Genomic DNA, 18,442 nt, shown 5'->3' with positions numbered 1-18,442 from the left:
ATATAATGCAGTGAAGGGGGTACTGAGGAGTATATAATGCAGTGAAGGGGGTACTGAGGAGTATATAATACAGTGAGGGGGTACTGAGGAGTATATAATGCAGTGAAGGGGGTACTGAGGAGTATATAATGCAGTGGGGGGTACTGAGGAGTATATAATATATAATGCAGTGAAGGGGATACTGAGGAGTATATAATGCAGTGGGGGGTACTGAGGAGCATATAATATATAATGCAGTGAAGGGGATACTGAGGAGTATATAATGCAGTGGGGGATACTGAGGAGTATATAATAAAGTAGGTAGTACTGAGGAGCATATAATACAGTGTGTGTGGGGGAGTACTGAGGAGTATATAATACAGAAGGGTGGGGGGACATACTAAGGAGCGTATAATACAGTGGGGTGGGGGACATACTGACGAACGTATAATACAGTGGGGGGCGTACTGAGGAGCGTATAATACAGTGGGGGGGGCGTACTGAGGAGCATATAATACAGTGGGGGGCGTACTGAGGAGCATATAATACAGTGGGGGGCGTACTGAGGAGCATATAATACAGTGGGGGGCGTACTGAGTAGCATATAATACAGTGGAGGGGGTGTGCTGAGGAGCGTATAATACAGTGGGGTGTGGAGGTGTACTGAGGAGCAGATAATACTGTGTGTGTGTGTGGGGGGTGTACTGTGGAGCATATAATACTGTGTGGGGGGGAATTCTGTGGAGCATATAATCTTACGTTTTTTTTAAACTATATTTTTTGGCCCTCCAGTGGTTTAAGGGACAGTGAACTGGCCCCCTGTTCGAAAAGTTTGAGGACCCCTGCCTTAGAGACTCATGCTTCTTTCTATTCTTATCAAGCTGTTAGCCTGCTCCCTCTACCAAAAAGACTTACAATAAAAATCACTGCCCCGTCTCAAGACGTACTGCAAGTCCGCGCTATAAAAATATGAAAAGGGGAGGCATGAGCATAAAGTGTAGGAGGTAGGAGAGGAATACAACCAAAGTTTGATGCTGGAGATGTAAATGAAGCTTTCTAGCACAACCAATGTGGTTTCCCATCAGTACAGACTAGTGTTTCTCTCTATAAGTCCTGCATGGCTCTGGGGCTATTTCTATGAAGAGGGGAGGAGTGAGCAAGAAGTGCAGGTGGTATGAGAAGACAGACAAGCAGAGTCTGATACCATAGCTGAATATGAAGCTTGCCATCACAACCAAAGCACTTTCCTCGTATCAGGACAGGTTAGTATTTCTTAAGATACAGATAGGAAGTAGATTCTCCTCTACTCACTGTGTGTAATGTATAGCACAAAGTCTCCACCCACTAATTTAAAGAGGAATCCTGGAGGGGAACACCTTACCAGTGCAATTCTCTGAACTAGATAGGTTTTATTTCCATTATATAGTCAGGTCCATGACTAAAAATTCCAAAAACAGAGTGAAAAACTGATGGAGTTCAATCCATCCATCAAAAAGCACACTCAAGGGGAAAAAAATAAAATAAAAATCAATGCATTGGGTTACATTTAGGTAAAAGGTAGTAGTGCATGACAATGTCAACAGTGCTGTAGGATCATGCCCCGCCCATTTAGGCCCTGCACTATGTATAACAAGAGGAATTGTCACTACCTCCATCAACTTCAGCTCTTTGAGTTGGTGGGACAATGCTTATTGATGGATGCAACCACCCTTAGAATTTTTTCTCTACCCCCCCACGCCTGAGCAATCAATGCTGTTAGTTTGAGGACCCAATATGCTAATTAGGCTCTATCACATGGGCGGTCCTAGGATGGAACAGATGGTCAGGGACCGCCCACCAAACAGTAGTGAGCCTAAACAACATATTGGCTGTTGACAGTAACAAACGATTGCTCAGGAATGGTGGGGGCTACAGAAAAAATTCCAACTGTGTGGGAATCAGTGGGACTGAGCCTATTGAAGGATGGAGTTGGTGGAGGGTTGAAAGATATGCTAATATTTTAATAAGGAATTCCATTCATAATAATATTCCCCAGTAACATTTTTGAATCACCCGTTTTGTTATTTTTCCACAAAGTTCCGCGCTCCGTCAGACAATGCGGCCACTATACCATGAATGGAAGTGCTCGAGAGATCAACAAATCCACTTGGTAAGTGATAATGGAGAATAAATGAGTCACAGGCTATGAGAAAACAGATCATTGAGGATAAATAGCTTTTCTTCTCCGACACCATCCACTCCTTGTATCTGAACACACATTTATAAGTCATTGTTGCCAGTGAAGGGGTTTTCTAGGCTATTGGCACACTTAGCGCGGCTTTGGTCAATGAGTTGTGATTGAGAGGACACAGCCGGCACTCACCCTTTATAACTTGTGACTCTCCGCAAATGAATTTGCTAGCGGAGAACAAATGGCTTGTACAGAGTTCTCACTGCCAGGAGATTTCGAGTTACCGAAGTCCCATAACAAGTGGATTACAACGAGTTTAGCTTCGATATTATACACTGGGCTGTATTCAAGCACGGCTCTCCACATGACAAAGAAGTGAAAGCTTTTTTTGTGTTCCTTGCCCGAGTCTTATCTGTTCACATGAAATAAAAGCTCGAAGGGATGAAGTTTTTTTTTTTTTTTTTTTCCACGAATGGATCCGTAACTAATACCTATCAACAATTCAAGAGGACAATCTCTCATAGACACAAAAGGGAGACAGTGAAGACCCCCAGCCGCCTATTCTGTGAGCAGAGGATCTCAGCAATATTAATGACTGGATAGATCCCGGCTTTACGCTCAACCGCAGCAATAGTTTAAATTTTGCTGAAACAGTGAGAAAAAAGAAAAAAAAAAAAAAAGTAAAAATTAAAAAAAAACAAAAACCCACAAGCAATGTAAAAATTCGGTGTACAAGAAAACAAAACCAAAAAACACCACACACACACCACCACAAACAAAACACAAACACACAGATCAAGGGCTTTTAGGGCTAGTTCACACGGGGACATGGACGCTGATTTTGACAGCTGATTTCGCGGCCAAATCAGCCTCCATAAAATGGAGCCCTATGTGAATTGCTAGCTTTTTTTTTCTGCTAGCTTTTTTTATTGCTAGCTTTTTTTGCTAGCAGAAAAAGAAGCGACATGACCTTTCTTCAGGCGTTTTCCGCCTGAAAAAATGAATTGGAGTCTATTGGGCGCTGAAAAAACAGCTAGCGGTTTTTGGTCGCTTTTTTTTGCAGCTGTTTTGGCAAAAACAGCGACTGAAACAGCTAGCTGTTTTTTATCACACTTTTGGAAGTGACATCCCAGAGGAGTGGCCATGGGTGTTGGCTGCTTCCTGCAGCCATTTTGTGACAGTACTCATCACAGCACAGCACATCTGGATACAGCAGCATTCATTGGGCTCCCTTCTCTCCAGGAAATTTTATTTTTTGATATCAAAGATAGCAGCTTGCTATGAAGTAGCAGTGAGCTCTGCTCAGTTGGAGATGTGTGCTAAAATGGCGCCTACAGACAAAAAGGGGTTGGTTGTGGCCATGCCCAGTGGGCTGGCTAGTTAAAAAATGGGCTGGGGAAAAAAAAAGCTTCAAAAAAAACAGCGACCGAAAAAGCGTCAAAAACAGCGTCCAATGCAAAAAACAGCGTCCAAAAAAAGCGAGGCTTAAAAATCAGTGACAAAATCAGCTAGCTTTTTTCACGTGTGAACTTAGCCTTACATCATTAAGGGGAACGCTACAGCCTGTCGTGACATGTGACCATCACTTCACCCCTGCAGGATCGGTGAAGACTACAGCGACAGAGTATCAATAGGTCCAGACCTCATCGGATCGGCGCGGTCTTCCTGAACATTTTGGTGTACTGTTTATCCAAACCTGTTCAGCCATTCCAAAGATATAAGCCCCTTTACTATTGATGTAAATTAGGGTCTACTAGCCAAGTGGGCGGAAACACTGTGCAAGATACAGCCCACGAGATTTCATCCCCATAGAAAGCAGTGATACCGCCCACTTGGCTACTAGACTAATTTACATCAACAGTAAAAGGGCTTATATCTTTGGAATGGCTGAACAGATTTGGATAAACAATACACCAAAATGTTCAGGGTGACCGCGCTGATCAGATGATTTAAGTCATCATGCTGTGACCTGGTGACAAGTCTTCTTTAAATGTCCTGCTGCTATAGTCCTCACAATCCTACAATGCAGCCAATCACCGATCACGATTAAGGTGCCCGCCACAGCCAATGATGGAACGGGAGAAGAATTAACTCGCGAGAAATCATTTTTCTATTACTTTCTCGCTCTTTGTACATGGATTAAACATTCTAGGTAACCCCTTTAACAAGTACTGGAGAAAACCGCTCCTTTGCAATTCAAGAAGTTCTGCCTCTCTAAACAAGCGGATTTGGGGTTGCCTGCACATTTATCATGACACAGGATCGGAACATCCAGCTTGGTCATAGTTCCACTGGTATTTGTCTTATAATGAAGGCAATTTGTGGAGGAAAATGATGTTTAATGAATAGCTAACCATTACTATACACTGCGGATTTCCAGCCCAGTTTGTGGTTCTGTTTGAAAGTCAATTGGTGGCCTCATAAAGACTGGAGTGAAGGGTCGCCCACATCACACGCATACCACGCATAATTGGCACCGATACATTTTGTGCTATAGCTACAAGGCCAAAACGGAGACTGTGCTGTAACAATGCTTAGTGGGGCTCCGAAATGTGCTCCTCCGGTGCCCACTGAATAAACAGGTGCTACAGGGCTCCTAGAACGGGCATCTAAAATCTCTGGATACATTGTATACCTATAGCAAACTATACAATACATCTGTAGTAAAGAAAAATGCTTCTTTCTCCCGTTACGGTACGTTCGCACGGCTGAATTTTTACTAGCTGAAACATTCAGGAATTCTAAGATGAATTTTTCTGCTTTACTAAACTCTGCAGGAAAAGCCACCATGGAATATGTAAATTCTGCACCAGCCAGACGGTATTCCTCTGTCTTTAGGCGGATTCTGCCCATTGAAGTGAATAGGATGCAGAGTATGACGCTTATTTTTTTTTGGCAAAGTTAACAAGTCAGTGTGCCTCCCATTGAAATGGATGGAGATTTCAGGCGAAATTTGGAGCAGATTTTGAGATGGAATCTGCCTTGAATTGTCCTGCCTGCTACCCATGCACTGATCGCAATTTCTGAACGTACTATCCAAATCTGTGCTCAGGAGTCTATACACTGCTTATAACTGAAGACCGCTGGAGTCTATGGAGAGGGGAAGGTAGAGGAGCCAGCAGGGTAGAGGGACAAGGAGACTTGGCTACAGCTTTTAGTGAGTGATTAATCTCATCACAGGACTGGGATATCAGGTCTGCTACTACTAAGCTTTGCAATGAGATGAAACCACCTTATAGTCAGAGCCCTAAAGCTTCAGCATTAGAAAAGAAAGCCATTTAGTCTACATGTGGATGTGCAAGGAAAGTAGCAAGAAAAAAAAAATGCAAGCAGAAAATGATTTATGCAAGAAAGGGAGATCACCAGTCTATGGAAAGCTGTAATTAAAGGAATTCATTAGCAAAGTTTCCAATTCTCTGTTACTACATCATGCAATCTTCACTATGGCTACTAAGCCTAATAGATTGACACTTAAATGTGTAGGGGTTTTCTTTGGAGCAGTCACCTTTTTTACATCAAAGACAGCATTGCAATAGAAGATAACACCTCTATAGATAACACCACTGAGCCATTGTTGCATTGACTACTGACAACAGATGATGCCACAGTTTCTCTACTTGCCCTGCTTGCAGAGTTATGTTGATCGTGGAATATACCAGTGTTTGTGTCATGCAGGGGTTAATGAGCGCTCCTGCAGATGTTATCTTACCCTCCGTTGGACAATGTATCCTACATTTTTTTTTACAGTGTGGTGACCAAAATGATATACATTAGACGTCTGTAAGGCTTTGATGTGGCGATTCATATTGCTGTAGTGCATGCATATGTGGTGACCAGACCACCTAGAAGGAATGCCAGAAGAACCTCTGCGTGGGCATCGTACAGCCAGATATCTATAGGTTGTAACTCATCGGCACTTACAGATACCGTACGTAACCAAATAGAGGAGTGATGACACGATGCAAACGTTTAGGCTTCCAAATCCAACCACAAAGTCCTTATTCGCTCACTAACACTCCAAACACCTGCAGGCCGGGTAGAGGCTCCAACCTCTTAATTCTGGAACATCTCAGGAGGTTCCGGTCACCAGAATTGACATCTGCACCAACCAGGGACTGCCATAGGTTTCAGCTATAACTTGAGCCCCCATCAAACCTAGATACCCCTTTAGAGATGGACGCACCCTGATGGATTGGTTTTGTGAAGTTCATCTGAACCAGAAGTGCTATTATACCCAAGACCATGAGGTTCAAGTATCAGGGGCCCATGGGAAGAGCGGAAACATACAGCCCCTTCAGCACCCCTCCTGGGCTTCCTCATGGCATTCAGTGTTCCTTACCAGACGTCTTCAGCCTCCTGGGTGATGCCATTGGCCCCGGGTCACTGCTGAGGCCTGTAACTCGGCCTCAGTGGTCACATCATGATGCTTGCATCAAAGCTCACCACGTGACACAGGCCTCAGCGGTGACCCGATGCCACCAATGCTATCCTCCTGGGTGACCACAACCTAGGAGAGGTGAGGGAAGGACAGTATAAGTTTAGTACACGTTTCCTTGGCCCCTGCTTTTCATACTCCGGGATCTAAAGAGACTCCAGAGTAGGAAAGAACTTCCTGAGAAGAACCTTGCTAGGTTCAACCCTAAACTACACACCCTACACAGGTAATACTCAGCTGCCAATTTATTCACACAATTCCAAGAACAACAACAGAGGAACCTCAGAACATGGGATTCTAAGAAAACACATTTCAGGGTTGGCGACTCCACGAATGATACAAGTACCTGCCACCTCTATACTTGTATAGCCTACGGGATAACCATGTTAGAGCATCCCATCTCAGACTTGTGCGTCCTCCTTTTGTTATTCCTCCTGGAAATGTATACATAAACTGACAACACTAGTCAGTGGGACATATCCCTAGGAACAGTGGTACTACCAGTCTATAGAGTTACCAGCTGCATGGACAACGCTTGGAGTAGAGGAATTTTGTGAATTAATCAAGATGTTTCGATTTGCACATTGTCAGGGGGAACAACAGAGGGATGGCAACAGAATGCCGGAAATAAAATAAGTCTATAGAAATTTTAAGTATATCGCTAAATATAATTATAGACTAAGAGTAGGGATGACTGTGTGTCCGCATCCCAATTCAGCTTCCTAAATTTTTGTCTGCAACCCCAGGGGACTATTGAAGTTTTTGTGGGCCATATGGAACAGGCTGGTGTCATGACACTTCATCTCAGCACCATGACACCTTAGCGGTGCCCCAGTGGGCCCACATCATTTAGGAGGCTTAAAGTGGGCCGAAGAGAACGGGAACCGGCAACAGAGTCGTGGAGAGTAAGGCCGAGGCCCCACATTGTGGAAAAGCAGCTTTTTTGTGTTGCAGATTTTTAGCCAAAGCCAAGAATGACTACAAAAGGAATGGGAAAAATATAGGAAGCTTTTCTACCTCTCCCTTCTGCTAAATCCACTCCTAGTTTTGGCTCAAACAAAAAGTAATGCGGCAAAATCTGCAACAAAAAACAAACACACAGTTTCCACAATGTGGGGCCTCGGCCTAAGGCCAGTTGCAGATGACCGTGCTGCAACCGGCTTGCCATGAATTAAAAGCACGGGCGGCACATAGAGGACACAGGGCCGCAAAATAGGACAGGAATAGAATGACATATCTGATGTGGTTCAGATCGTTGGGGTGCACACGGGACCGTGAAAATCACAGGCCCATAGAAAAGAATGTGTCAGTGTGGTATCCATGAAATAGCACACTGACCCACACCACAGTTGTCCGCAAGGGGCCTAAGGGCCCATACACACGACCATGTGCTTGCTGGGTTTTGCCTAGATAGCACACTGACCCATTCATTTCTATTAGACCATGGACACCACCGTGATTCCCATGGATCCGTGTGCAGGCCGTGTAGAAGAACTCCGGACAGATCCAGCATTGCGGCCATACGCAATACCCCTATGATGGGGGACGACGACGCAGAATCATAGCCGGTACACAAACGACATCCATGTACCGCCTGTACTGTTCAATCAGTCGGCGACTCGCACACGGTCATGTGCATAGGCCCTTAGAGGGTTATTTACTCACCTCTCCTTATATATAGAATAGTCAAATCATAAACCAACCAGAAAGTGTGACGGAATTCCAAACGTGTAATAGACATTAACAAGAAGCGAGCATGAGCACAGATCCTGCGAGTCTTTTACGGCTTTTCCTCCCTCAATCCTAGATTTTTCTGCTTTGCTCTGCAATCTCGATGCCAAAAAAGTAACTGGATTAGAAAAAAATAAATAAAAGAAAATAAATACAGCGGGTCCTCATATTGTCTTTCCTGGCATGGCACAAAGACAAAATGCCATTGTTGTAGACCAGAGCAACTGGATTTGGGTTTGCTTTAGCCATAGGTTTTCCTAAACCATAATTATACGGGCGGCTGCCAGGGAGGCAGAAGTATTTAGAAGCTACCTCACAGAGGATTTTCGGGATTTTCACAGAAATATAAGAAGAACAGAAACTGTCTTAGAAAAAAAAAAAAGGGGGGGGGGGGTATCTTCTATATATTCACACGTCTATGTAAACAACAACACTTGATGACCGAGTTGGCACGGACCACGGGAAAAAGCGCCAAAGCTCAAGCCAGTCCTAGACTCTGTGCAAATAATCTTGAGACAGAGAGGCTGACGGATATTCAAAGTGGTAGTAAAAAAATGGCTGCCTTTATTCAGAAATAGCGCCACTCTGGCCGAAAGGTTGCGTTTGGTACTGCAGGTAAGCGCCAATCAAATGAACAGGACTAAGCGCGAAAGTGGATACAAGAAAAGAGTATTCACAACCTGCGGAAAAGCGACACCGTCCAAGATGCTACTGTTAATCTTAGTTGCGGAATCGCGAGTGTTCCCTAGAAATTTAAAGGTGTGAAACAAAAAATGGTGCAAAAACTCAATTAAAATGGAAAGTTTAAAGTTGTGTTTTGCTACTTAGCCAGACATTTTTATGCAAGTCACAGTTTTATGTCACCGGGGATGGGACAAGGTTCAGCTAAAGTGTTATTCCTATTTCCGTTGGTCACGGCTACACTGTTTCTGCAGCCACAACTCACTTCTATTGGCATTACAGAAACAGCACAGTATAACAGAGCAGTGTATGTTACAGAACCTACGGGTACTGGATCCGGCTTCTACCGAGACAGGGACTGTCTGACTGCCAAGACACTGTTGGAGGGTCAGTAACAGGTAGACAAGCAAACTGCCCCTCCTACAGGCTGAGAAAAACTACTGCAACGGGTCACATCTGTGTCTGGCTTACCATCATTGGGGTCCACCATGGAAACCCCAACGACAGAGAGCCAGACTGCTAAAACAGCACCCTACAGATTATAATGAGGTCCACCAGATGTCTTATAATGAGACTGCCATAGAGCAAAGTCCAATTTGCGGCGGTTTCTGCAGAGTCTCCAACAGATGCGAATGGAGCCTGAGCATGAAAAGCGCACTAAACCAAAAATGTAAGTGAAATTGTCAAATCTATATAATATTGGAGCAATATACGCAGAATTCACCTCTACAATGGACAGATCAGACATCATAAACCTACAAAAAACATCAAGAAAACTGAAAAAAAAAAAAAAAAAAAAAGCTTTAAAATTGGAACGTAATACACCGAAGCGTTATTATAGGATTTTATAACCATTCTGGTCGGAAAAGGATACAAGGATTGTTGTCATCAATGCTGCAGCTGTCCAGGATGAGGGGGATCCCATCTAGCTGATAAATCTGTAGGAAGAGAAATAAAGATATGACGTAACATTAAAGGCATTTACTTAAAGGGATTGTGCAGTTATCCCCTTTCCAGAGGGCAGGGGAAAAACTGACTGCTGGGCTGGCAGTATTCCAAATCCCATATATGGGCATAAAGATAAGATTCAGCCTGTCTGCATTCACCACTAGAGGGAGCCTACTGAATACAGAGTTACTATTTAACCCAATGTTATAACAGTATGCAGCAGACAAAGTCATTCTTGGGATTTCTGTCATTCTGGCTTCAGTGACAAGTTGGTGGGAAGGTTTAGGAAGATATATGACAAAGTTTATATTCACCTGTACTATTCGTTTATGCAAAGTTGTTTCATATGTAGAGGTACACTTTAAGAAAGGACATTCCCTTTAAGAGCTATGAAAACGAATATTCCTGAAATAGACTGATTGTAAACGTCAGCGCCACTTAGCAGATTCCATTAGCTATGAGATAACAGTTGGTTTCAGCTGGGGTGTAAATAAACACATTACGGGTGTGCCCTCCACCTCGGGCTGCCCAGTTTTAAGACGTTCCTCTTTCTCACATGTACAATTGAGTGAATTAAAGTGATACATTATATCCAGTTGGTCAACGGCAAGGACGGCGTATACAATGGACTGGAAAGACTCCTTCAATGGCATTGAATAAACAGGCAGCAACAATCCAATCGCTCCTTGCACCCCCTCCTTCCTCCATAGCGACAGACTTCTGAGATTCTTCAATCACCTTAGGCACGGCAAACGTTTACCTTTAGAAAGCTGGGAAGTGACTTCAAGTGTTGTCCAAATACCTGAATGAAAGATTTCCATCCTACCAAAAATGTGAAGTGTGGAGAGAGAGCTTTGTATGAGTAAGTCACCTCCACCCTACGCTCCGCCGCGAACAATCCCTGCCCTTATGGAGGCGCTTCAAGTGCTACACATATTTTCAATTAGCTCGGGGACTGTGCACACCAATTATTAGGCCAGTTCACTTTCAAGACTGTTTGCAAAAAATTGTGCAAAGGGAACACTCCCCGCAAGACCAGCTAAATATTGGTTCACCTTCAGGTCAGGAAGGAATTTTTTGAATTTCGATTTTTTTTTTTTTGTAAAAAGGTATTCTGATCTTGGTATACTACGTGAAGGAAGAAACACAAAACCAAAAACACCCTATTGCGCATGTACCACAGAATCTATAGTGAAATTCATGGCAAAATTGTGTGTTTATGTGCAGAATTGTCGAATATTTACCATGCGAAGGGTGACGGCTGCGGTATATTAGACCATAAAATAAATCGCATGCTACAAAATTTAAAGGGGTTGTCCAAGACCCAAACTTTTGGAGAGGAGTCCAGCAATTGATTACCGTATATACTCGAGTATAAGCCGACCCGAATATAAGCCCACCCCCCTAATTTTACCACAAAAAACTGGGAAAACTTATTGACTCGAGTATAAGCCGAGGGGGGGGGAAATGCAGCAGCTACCGGAAAATTTCAAAAATTAAAATGGTCGGAGTTTTTGGGTGCAGTAGTTGCTGGGAAAGGAGAGGGGGTGGTTGTCTGTCTGCCCCTTCCCCGAGCTTGGGTTTTTTTTCCCCCCACGTGGAATTCAGCCTGGCTGAATATAGCATATCTGCAGTGCTCCTATTAACCCCTTCCCTGTGGGGCAGGAGCACTGCAGATCCCCTATATTCAGAAGACCGGGCACTTTCAGACACAGGGATACCTAATGTGTATGTGTTTCACAGTAAGGGTGCATTCAGACTACGTAACGCCGGGCGTGTAGGAGAGCCGTACACGCCGGCATTACGGCAGACTGCCGAACACTTCCCATTCACTTCAATGGGAGCGCTCGTAACAGCGGCGTTTACGAGCGCTCCCATTGAAGTGAATGGGAAGTGTTCGGCAGTCTGCCGTAATGCCGGCGTGTACGGCTCTCATACACGCCCGGCGTTACGTAGTCTGAATGCACCCTAATTCTCTGTATGTATTCTAGGGAAAGGAGGGATTTACAACTTATTTTTTTTTAAACCATTTTTTTTTTTTTTTTTTTTGCATTATTTTATGGGAGACTCTATACATTACTATTGCGGCTGGTCATAGGCGCCGACACCCCCCCCCCACACACACAAAAAAAAAAAATGTTTTTTTTTTTTGCTTGAAAAGTATAAGACGAGGGGGGCTTTTTCAGCTCAAAAACTGTGCTGAAAAACTAGGCTTATACTCGAGTATAAGTAATCGCCAGGTGAAGTGTTATTGTAATATCACGAGTACTGTAGTGGTGCCACTAGCGGGGTTCTCGGGGCGTCACATGATCTTCCTGCACTCCTCCAGAGACATATACCAGAGACTTCAGTCCACATGTCTTCGTCTTTTTCCTTTAACAACAGGGACTAGATCCTCTCTGCACTGTGTGATGGCGCCAGTACACACCATGGAAAATACAGGACGCGCATGCGCAGTGCATACTAGCACCATCACAAGTTCAGAGTTGGGCGGACAGGAATCACCATGACCCGGGCAATTCCCCATATACTGGTGCTCCATGTACAAATGCCAGTTTATGGCATCGACCATAATGTAAAAGATGTACAAGCCCTATCAACACAAAGTCCTCTTGCCCCAGGACCAAAGCCTGAACTTCCTATAGGGACATGGACAGCGGAAACTCCAGTCTACACACCCATAAACCCAAGAACTCACGATTACTATGCCCTTATATTACAAAAATGATGCTATAAGCCGTCTTCTAGAGGTATATTAAGGGTGCACACAATGAACAGGAACCTGCTTCACTTCTAAGTGTGATCACTCAGCGAGCTTTTATATAGAAAGCAATCCCTATATTCTCCGTGATCCGAGAACTGAAAACATCATAAATCGGTGTCATTCAGAAAACGTCAATTATCTTTGAAGCAAAAGTTTTCAGTGTTTTTCTATGTTATTCAGACTACCAAGATATCACGAACCGGGTGCCGACAACTTATTTGTGAATTTATGGCAATATACCAGTTTTAATATACCAGTGTTTGCGTGGATTTCCTCCCATTCTACAAAGACACACGGATGAGAAAGAAGAAAAAAAAAAAAAAAAAAAAAAAAGGAGAAGGGGGCAAACTAGGCACCAGTGTACTCGTGTGACCAGCGCTCCATTCATGGCTGCGAGGACTGCAATCTGTGGCCCCACTGAATGTTTAACCCACAGCCCAAACCCAAAAAAGGTGTCTGGTTCCAAATCAGGGAAGATTGCCCGGTACTGAAGTAGTTAAGAGGCCAGAGGCTCTGGATAAATCAGGGGCACCTTGCACCCGTTGGTGCCCTTTAAGAATAGTATCAATCCCGTGTTCTAAAAACAAGGTAGTTCTGGATGTTTTTGATGTTTGTGTGAATAAGGCCTTAGCTTTTTGGGCACTTTTTGATGGAGGATGCAACGAATGTGGAGAGAACCTACATAAGTGTACGTTCACATGGGGTTTTTTGGTCCGGAACCTGAGGCAGACCAAAAAAATGGGTAGCCACGAATGGGCCCAGTCGGGAGGAGGGCGAGTCTTCGTGAATCGGCCTGAAGAATGGGCATGTCTAGGGTTTTTTTCCGGGAGCCATTTGTTGGACCTGACCAGCTCCCATTGATTTCAATCAGAGCAGTCTTTTTGGTCAGGATGTTAAGGTGGATACGGCCTCAAAATCCTGACCAAAAAAACCCGTGTGAACTTACCCTAAAAGAAAAATCCCAATGCCACAAGTGGTTGCACTCAATCCACAATATGATAAAACTAAGGTTAACCCTTAACCGAAAATTTTTTGGAAAATCAGTGACGGGACCACTTTTTTTTTTTTTTTTTTTTTTTTTTTTTTAATTGCTACACTATATTCGACTCATTGGTATGACCATCCTGAAATTCTGACAGATGGGCGCTAGCAGGAAAATATGCGATTGATAATATAGAACAAATATTATCTTTATTACGCCTGCAGCTTAGAAGATTACGTTAGCTGCATTAAGCACATTCATTTCCTCAGCCAAAAAGCACATGTCGTTGTACAGACTTGCTTTCCAAAAGGTAGCGGCGAGCAGGCACTGCGCTGTCAATCATCGTCAGTGCAAACAGAATGCAAAAAGTTTCCATTTTCCCCCCTATGTCATGAGCCGGTCACTAGGCTACTGGATATCGACGCCAAACCCTAAAAAGTTTGCCCCAGTTTGGGAAGGTACAAAGCCATGAAAGAGGCTGCAAGGTACGGCAATGGTTAAATACGCTCCCGTTGCATTGCCATGACTTGGCTGTTTGGATGAAGATTTAGTGAAAGGGCATGGGTCCATTAGGCCTCGGGATATGTTAATCAGGCATTGCCCCGATGCCAAGGCTTGACACAGACGGGATCCTACAGCTTACCCGGCTGACTGATGTTATCAGGCTGAGCTCCTGTTGCTGCTTCTTCATCTTCTTTCGAGTAGAATAAGTAGAGATTGGCAAATTATTGGAATATTCCAAAAATTTTGGGTTTCGTTTCGCTGCTGAACTTAATATGAAGAGACCCAGAGTATAATAGGTTGGAGGCCCACAGGAGATATAAATAAATACAGTTATACTCACCTCAGTCACCTTTTTGTGTCCTCTTCCAGACTTCTTGGTGACGACATTCACCTGGGGTCCAAGATGAGGCCCCATGATTGGAGCCTTAGTCGACACATAGGGTGCGCCAAGCGTCATGACCCATCCTACCAGACTAACAAAACAAGTGCTCCTAGAGCTGAAGGTCCACCCCCAGTGCACCAAATGCCTCATTTGCAGACTTATAGGATGTTTTTCTCCAAATCTGCAAAACAGTGACCTACGTAACAAATAGTATGATGTTCATCAGTGTTGTGTTTTCTGAACCACAGTGGTAACCGTTGAATATGCTTAGGGTAGGTGGTAAACTCTTTAACCCTTTCCTGACATGCACCATAATAGTACTGCAGATTCGGGGTATTTAAATATGGTGGCTGTGCATAGCCGCCAGGTCTTGGTGCTAATGTCCACACTGAGCTAAGGGATAAAGGCCCCTGGTGCTTGAGTCAAAGGTGACCAAGGCACCATTTTTTGTATGTTGTGGATTGAGTCCATTACCATGACCGCCAGGAGCCTATAGAAGGCTCCTAGGCATGTCTGGCATTAGATTTTATTGGAGGCTGCTCAGATATCTCATTTGCATATTTAGAACAACCACTATATCTTTGGTATGGATGCACAGATTAAGATAGGGTCTCCTGAAGCAGCGTTCTTTTCCCTAACCAAAGCTCCACAGTGGCCCACACACAGTATAATATGCTCCATAGTAGGCCCCACACACAGTATAATATGCTCCATAGTAGGCCCCGCCCATACAGTATTATATGATATTTACCAGATGTCCCATGAAGAGCAGCTGGGCGTCCATCTGACTGCATGCGCTGATGAATGAGATCATCGCACCTGCATTGGGGCAGAGGTTACACTCTGCAGTCAGAGTAAGCTGTGGTCTTGCGGCCTACACTGACCGCTTTCAGCAATATGTGCATTTGCCCATACAGCTGAAAGAAGTGATCGTGCACTTACGGGGAATCCTATACCAGATTCACCATTCGTGAATGATCAGGGCAATGGCGCGCGTGCCAACAGAGGGCTCTGAATGCCCCCTCTGGCACATCCCATAAAGATTGCCAAATCGGGTATAGGGGATCATACAATGCTTTTTGCAGATCTCGCATGCGAATGACGTGCAGACAGGTTTTTTTGCAGATTGCAGTAGTAAGTAGTATCTGTCAGAGACTCCAACTGAAAGCCCTCCTGTGCTGGGGCTCACAGTGCCAGAAGCCATAGGGCTCATATGGTGGCCTGTAGTGCTGCAAGTCACAGCAAATGGAAGGAAAAAGAGCAGAACTGGACATGAGAGTGTCGGGTATAGGAGAGTGTGTCTTGTTTTTCTTTTACATCCACCCTTACGGCCCAGTTCTCCAAATCTTGGACAACCCGAGTCAGTATCTAAAGCCAAAGTATTTCACTGGAATCCTGTATATACAGCTGGCAATTGCTTTAGTATAAGCTTTCTAATCTCATGATATATTTGAGATATTGGTGCACCTGAATTTTACTGTAAATTTCTTGATACATAAACTTTAGCGACAAAAGCCAAATCTGCATTATATGTAAGCCTAAGCTACCCGTATAACGCACGTCATATCATAGGAGAATCTCAAAGCTGGTTCTAGAAACTCCCAAAAAATCTTGGCCAAAAACTTATTTATGGCTTCAGAGACCACCACTACACTTTTTATAGAGGATCAAGAATGATGGTTCAGTAACCACAGACACTAGATTTTGGTCAACAGATCCACCAGTCACATTCATTCAAATGCCCACGAGACCTGAGAAATGGTAACCAGCGAGAAGCCACAAATATGGATAAAAACTGAAGGCTGGGCCTTAGGGTGTCCAAGAAGGTCAAGTTTACACTGGCGTTGTAAGATACAACAATGGATCCAAACCACATTCAATTATCCTGGGATCCCACAAGATCATGACCAGGAATACATCATGATGACATGAAGAATAACAATGCATGATACGCCAGTGCCCAGATGGGAAAACTATGTGAATAAACCTTTAAATTCTATGGTGCCATCTCTATGGTGTATTATCCCTGTATATGGCAGTGATCCCAGAGCAAAACTCATGACAGATCCAATGCCTGTCCATTTTGTGGCCTCGGGTCACTCGAAGTGAATGGGTCTATGGAGGGGCACAGATGTCATTCATGTGCCAGTTGTGTAATTTTACCATGGACTGGGCACACGCAGTGTCTAACATTTTGTTAACTCCTTGAAAAGAAAAATAGTATATGGGATTCTTAGAAATGACTGCTTAGATAAGAAATAAGCCACCTCCTCAGTCACTGAGGCATCTTACCACTGAACTACAGTCCTTGTATAGGGTTGAGCGATCGGGATCGGATTCCGATCGGCGATCGAGTAAATTTCACGATCGCGATCGGAAATTCTGACCCGATCTTTTCCAGTGGGATCGAGATCGGAGGTTGTCTCAAGATCGGCTCAACCCTAAAAGTGACTTTTCCCATAGAGAAGCATTGACTAGGGTTGAGGATCGGGATTGGAAAAGATCGGATTCTGATCGGCAATCGAGCAAATTTCACGATCGAGATCAAGATCGGCTGGGAAAATGATCGGAAATCGGATTTTAAAATCGATCTTGAAATCTCAAGATCGGCTCAACCCTATCCTTGTAGCCTCATAAGCTTATGCTCTCTTTACATCTACATTGGTTTTTCCCATAGACGAAAAACAAAAAACAAACAGAAGTGTGAGATCCCTGATATGGATTGTAATGGGGTCCTTCACGTTTCCGTCATGGAGTCTTTGTGATTTTGTCTACCGGTAATAAAGTCATAGACAGCCATCAATAAATACTTCACCAGGTTTCCTAAAAACACCGGTGGCCAACTCCACAGCTTTTCTTTATTCTAGGTATCGACAACCAGTCATGTTACTCCAGAGCAATGCATGGTCTAGCCACGTAGAGATTCTTCGAAAGAGAACTAAACTTCCCGATAAAGGTGGCGTCTTCTGCCGATTTTCTGACATTAAACTCTGTGTGCTATGTGAGAGATTCATTATTCTTAATACCGGTTGTGATTTATATGGTTAGCCAAGACAGATTTTGTCTCCTGATGATGTATAGATAATGGTGTGTGCAAGCTGTGGCGCTCTACACGGTGTGTGCTCCTCCCGAGAACCCTGGGGCTTCGGCAGAAGAACGAGCTCCCACATGATCTGTCTCAATTAGGAGAATGCCCTAGAGACAAATCTACATACTATTTCATCAATGTAACATTCAATTATTGCCAGCTCCATTTTACGTGCTTGGTGGGTGAGTAAATCGAAACGTGAAAAATCAGACAGACATAGTAAAAGTGAAGGAATTCGCTCTCAGGAAGTTCTTTTTGGTGACCACCTCCTCTTTCCCATCGACTTGAGTCTACTTTCTCATACAAATTCCATGTCATATAGATACATAAAAAAGGACATGTATGGAGGAGGTCTTCAGATCTCCAAAGGTTCCTTAGCTATCTGTAAAGCACTAGGATCCAGTCACCATTCCAATTCCATGAAATGACTGTAGGCCGTACTATTGTTAGATGTGCCCAGCTCACAAATCTAAAAACGTCACAACAGAATTCATGGAAGACACCATTTGGTGGAGCCATGTAGGTCTACCCTAGTGATGGTCATCAGCACTCCTTGTCTCCATTGCAAAATCTGGTCTCTCACAAGGTCACAACACATGGTCAACACCCTCTAAATGATCACCAAGGTTCAATCACAGTCCTTAGTGGTTACCCAGAACTGATGACAGAGACTGGAAGATGCCAGAGAAAGATTGGATGTCGTGACAGAGCACACAATAGATACGGAAAGGTATGAGCATTTATTTTTTATGGCACCTCCTCTGGGCCTCCAATTATT

General features: G+C 43.9%; 2 protein-coding genes across 2 annotated transcripts in view; both read right to left on the bottom strand.

Moving 5' to 3' along the window:
- FBLN1 (fibulin 1) overlaps positions 1-18,442 on the bottom strand; it is a 364,927-nt gene that overhangs the window by 221,483 nt on the left and 125,002 nt on the right. The gene's annotated exons all lie outside the window — the stretch shown is intronic.
- Positions 1-18,442, bottom strand: part of ATXN10 (ataxin 10) — a 74,721-nt gene that overhangs the window by 8,719 nt on the left and 47,560 nt on the right. Inside the window, exon 10 of the mRNA XM_075275144.1 lies at positions 9,871-9,934. Coding sequence (XP_075131245.1) covers positions 9,871-9,934 — 64 coding nt within the window. The remainder of the gene's footprint in view (positions 1-9,870; positions 9,935-18,442) is intronic.

Source organism: Leptodactylus fuscus, chromosome 5 (genome assembly GCF_031893055.1).
Source record: "Leptodactylus fuscus isolate aLepFus1 chromosome 5, aLepFus1.hap2, whole genome shotgun sequence".
NCBI classification, from domain to species: domain Eukaryota; kingdom Metazoa; phylum Chordata; class Amphibia; order Anura; family Leptodactylidae; genus Leptodactylus; species Leptodactylus fuscus.
The sequence above is the reverse complement of the archived record's forward strand: the minus strand, read 5'-3'. Positions and strand labels throughout refer to the sequence as shown.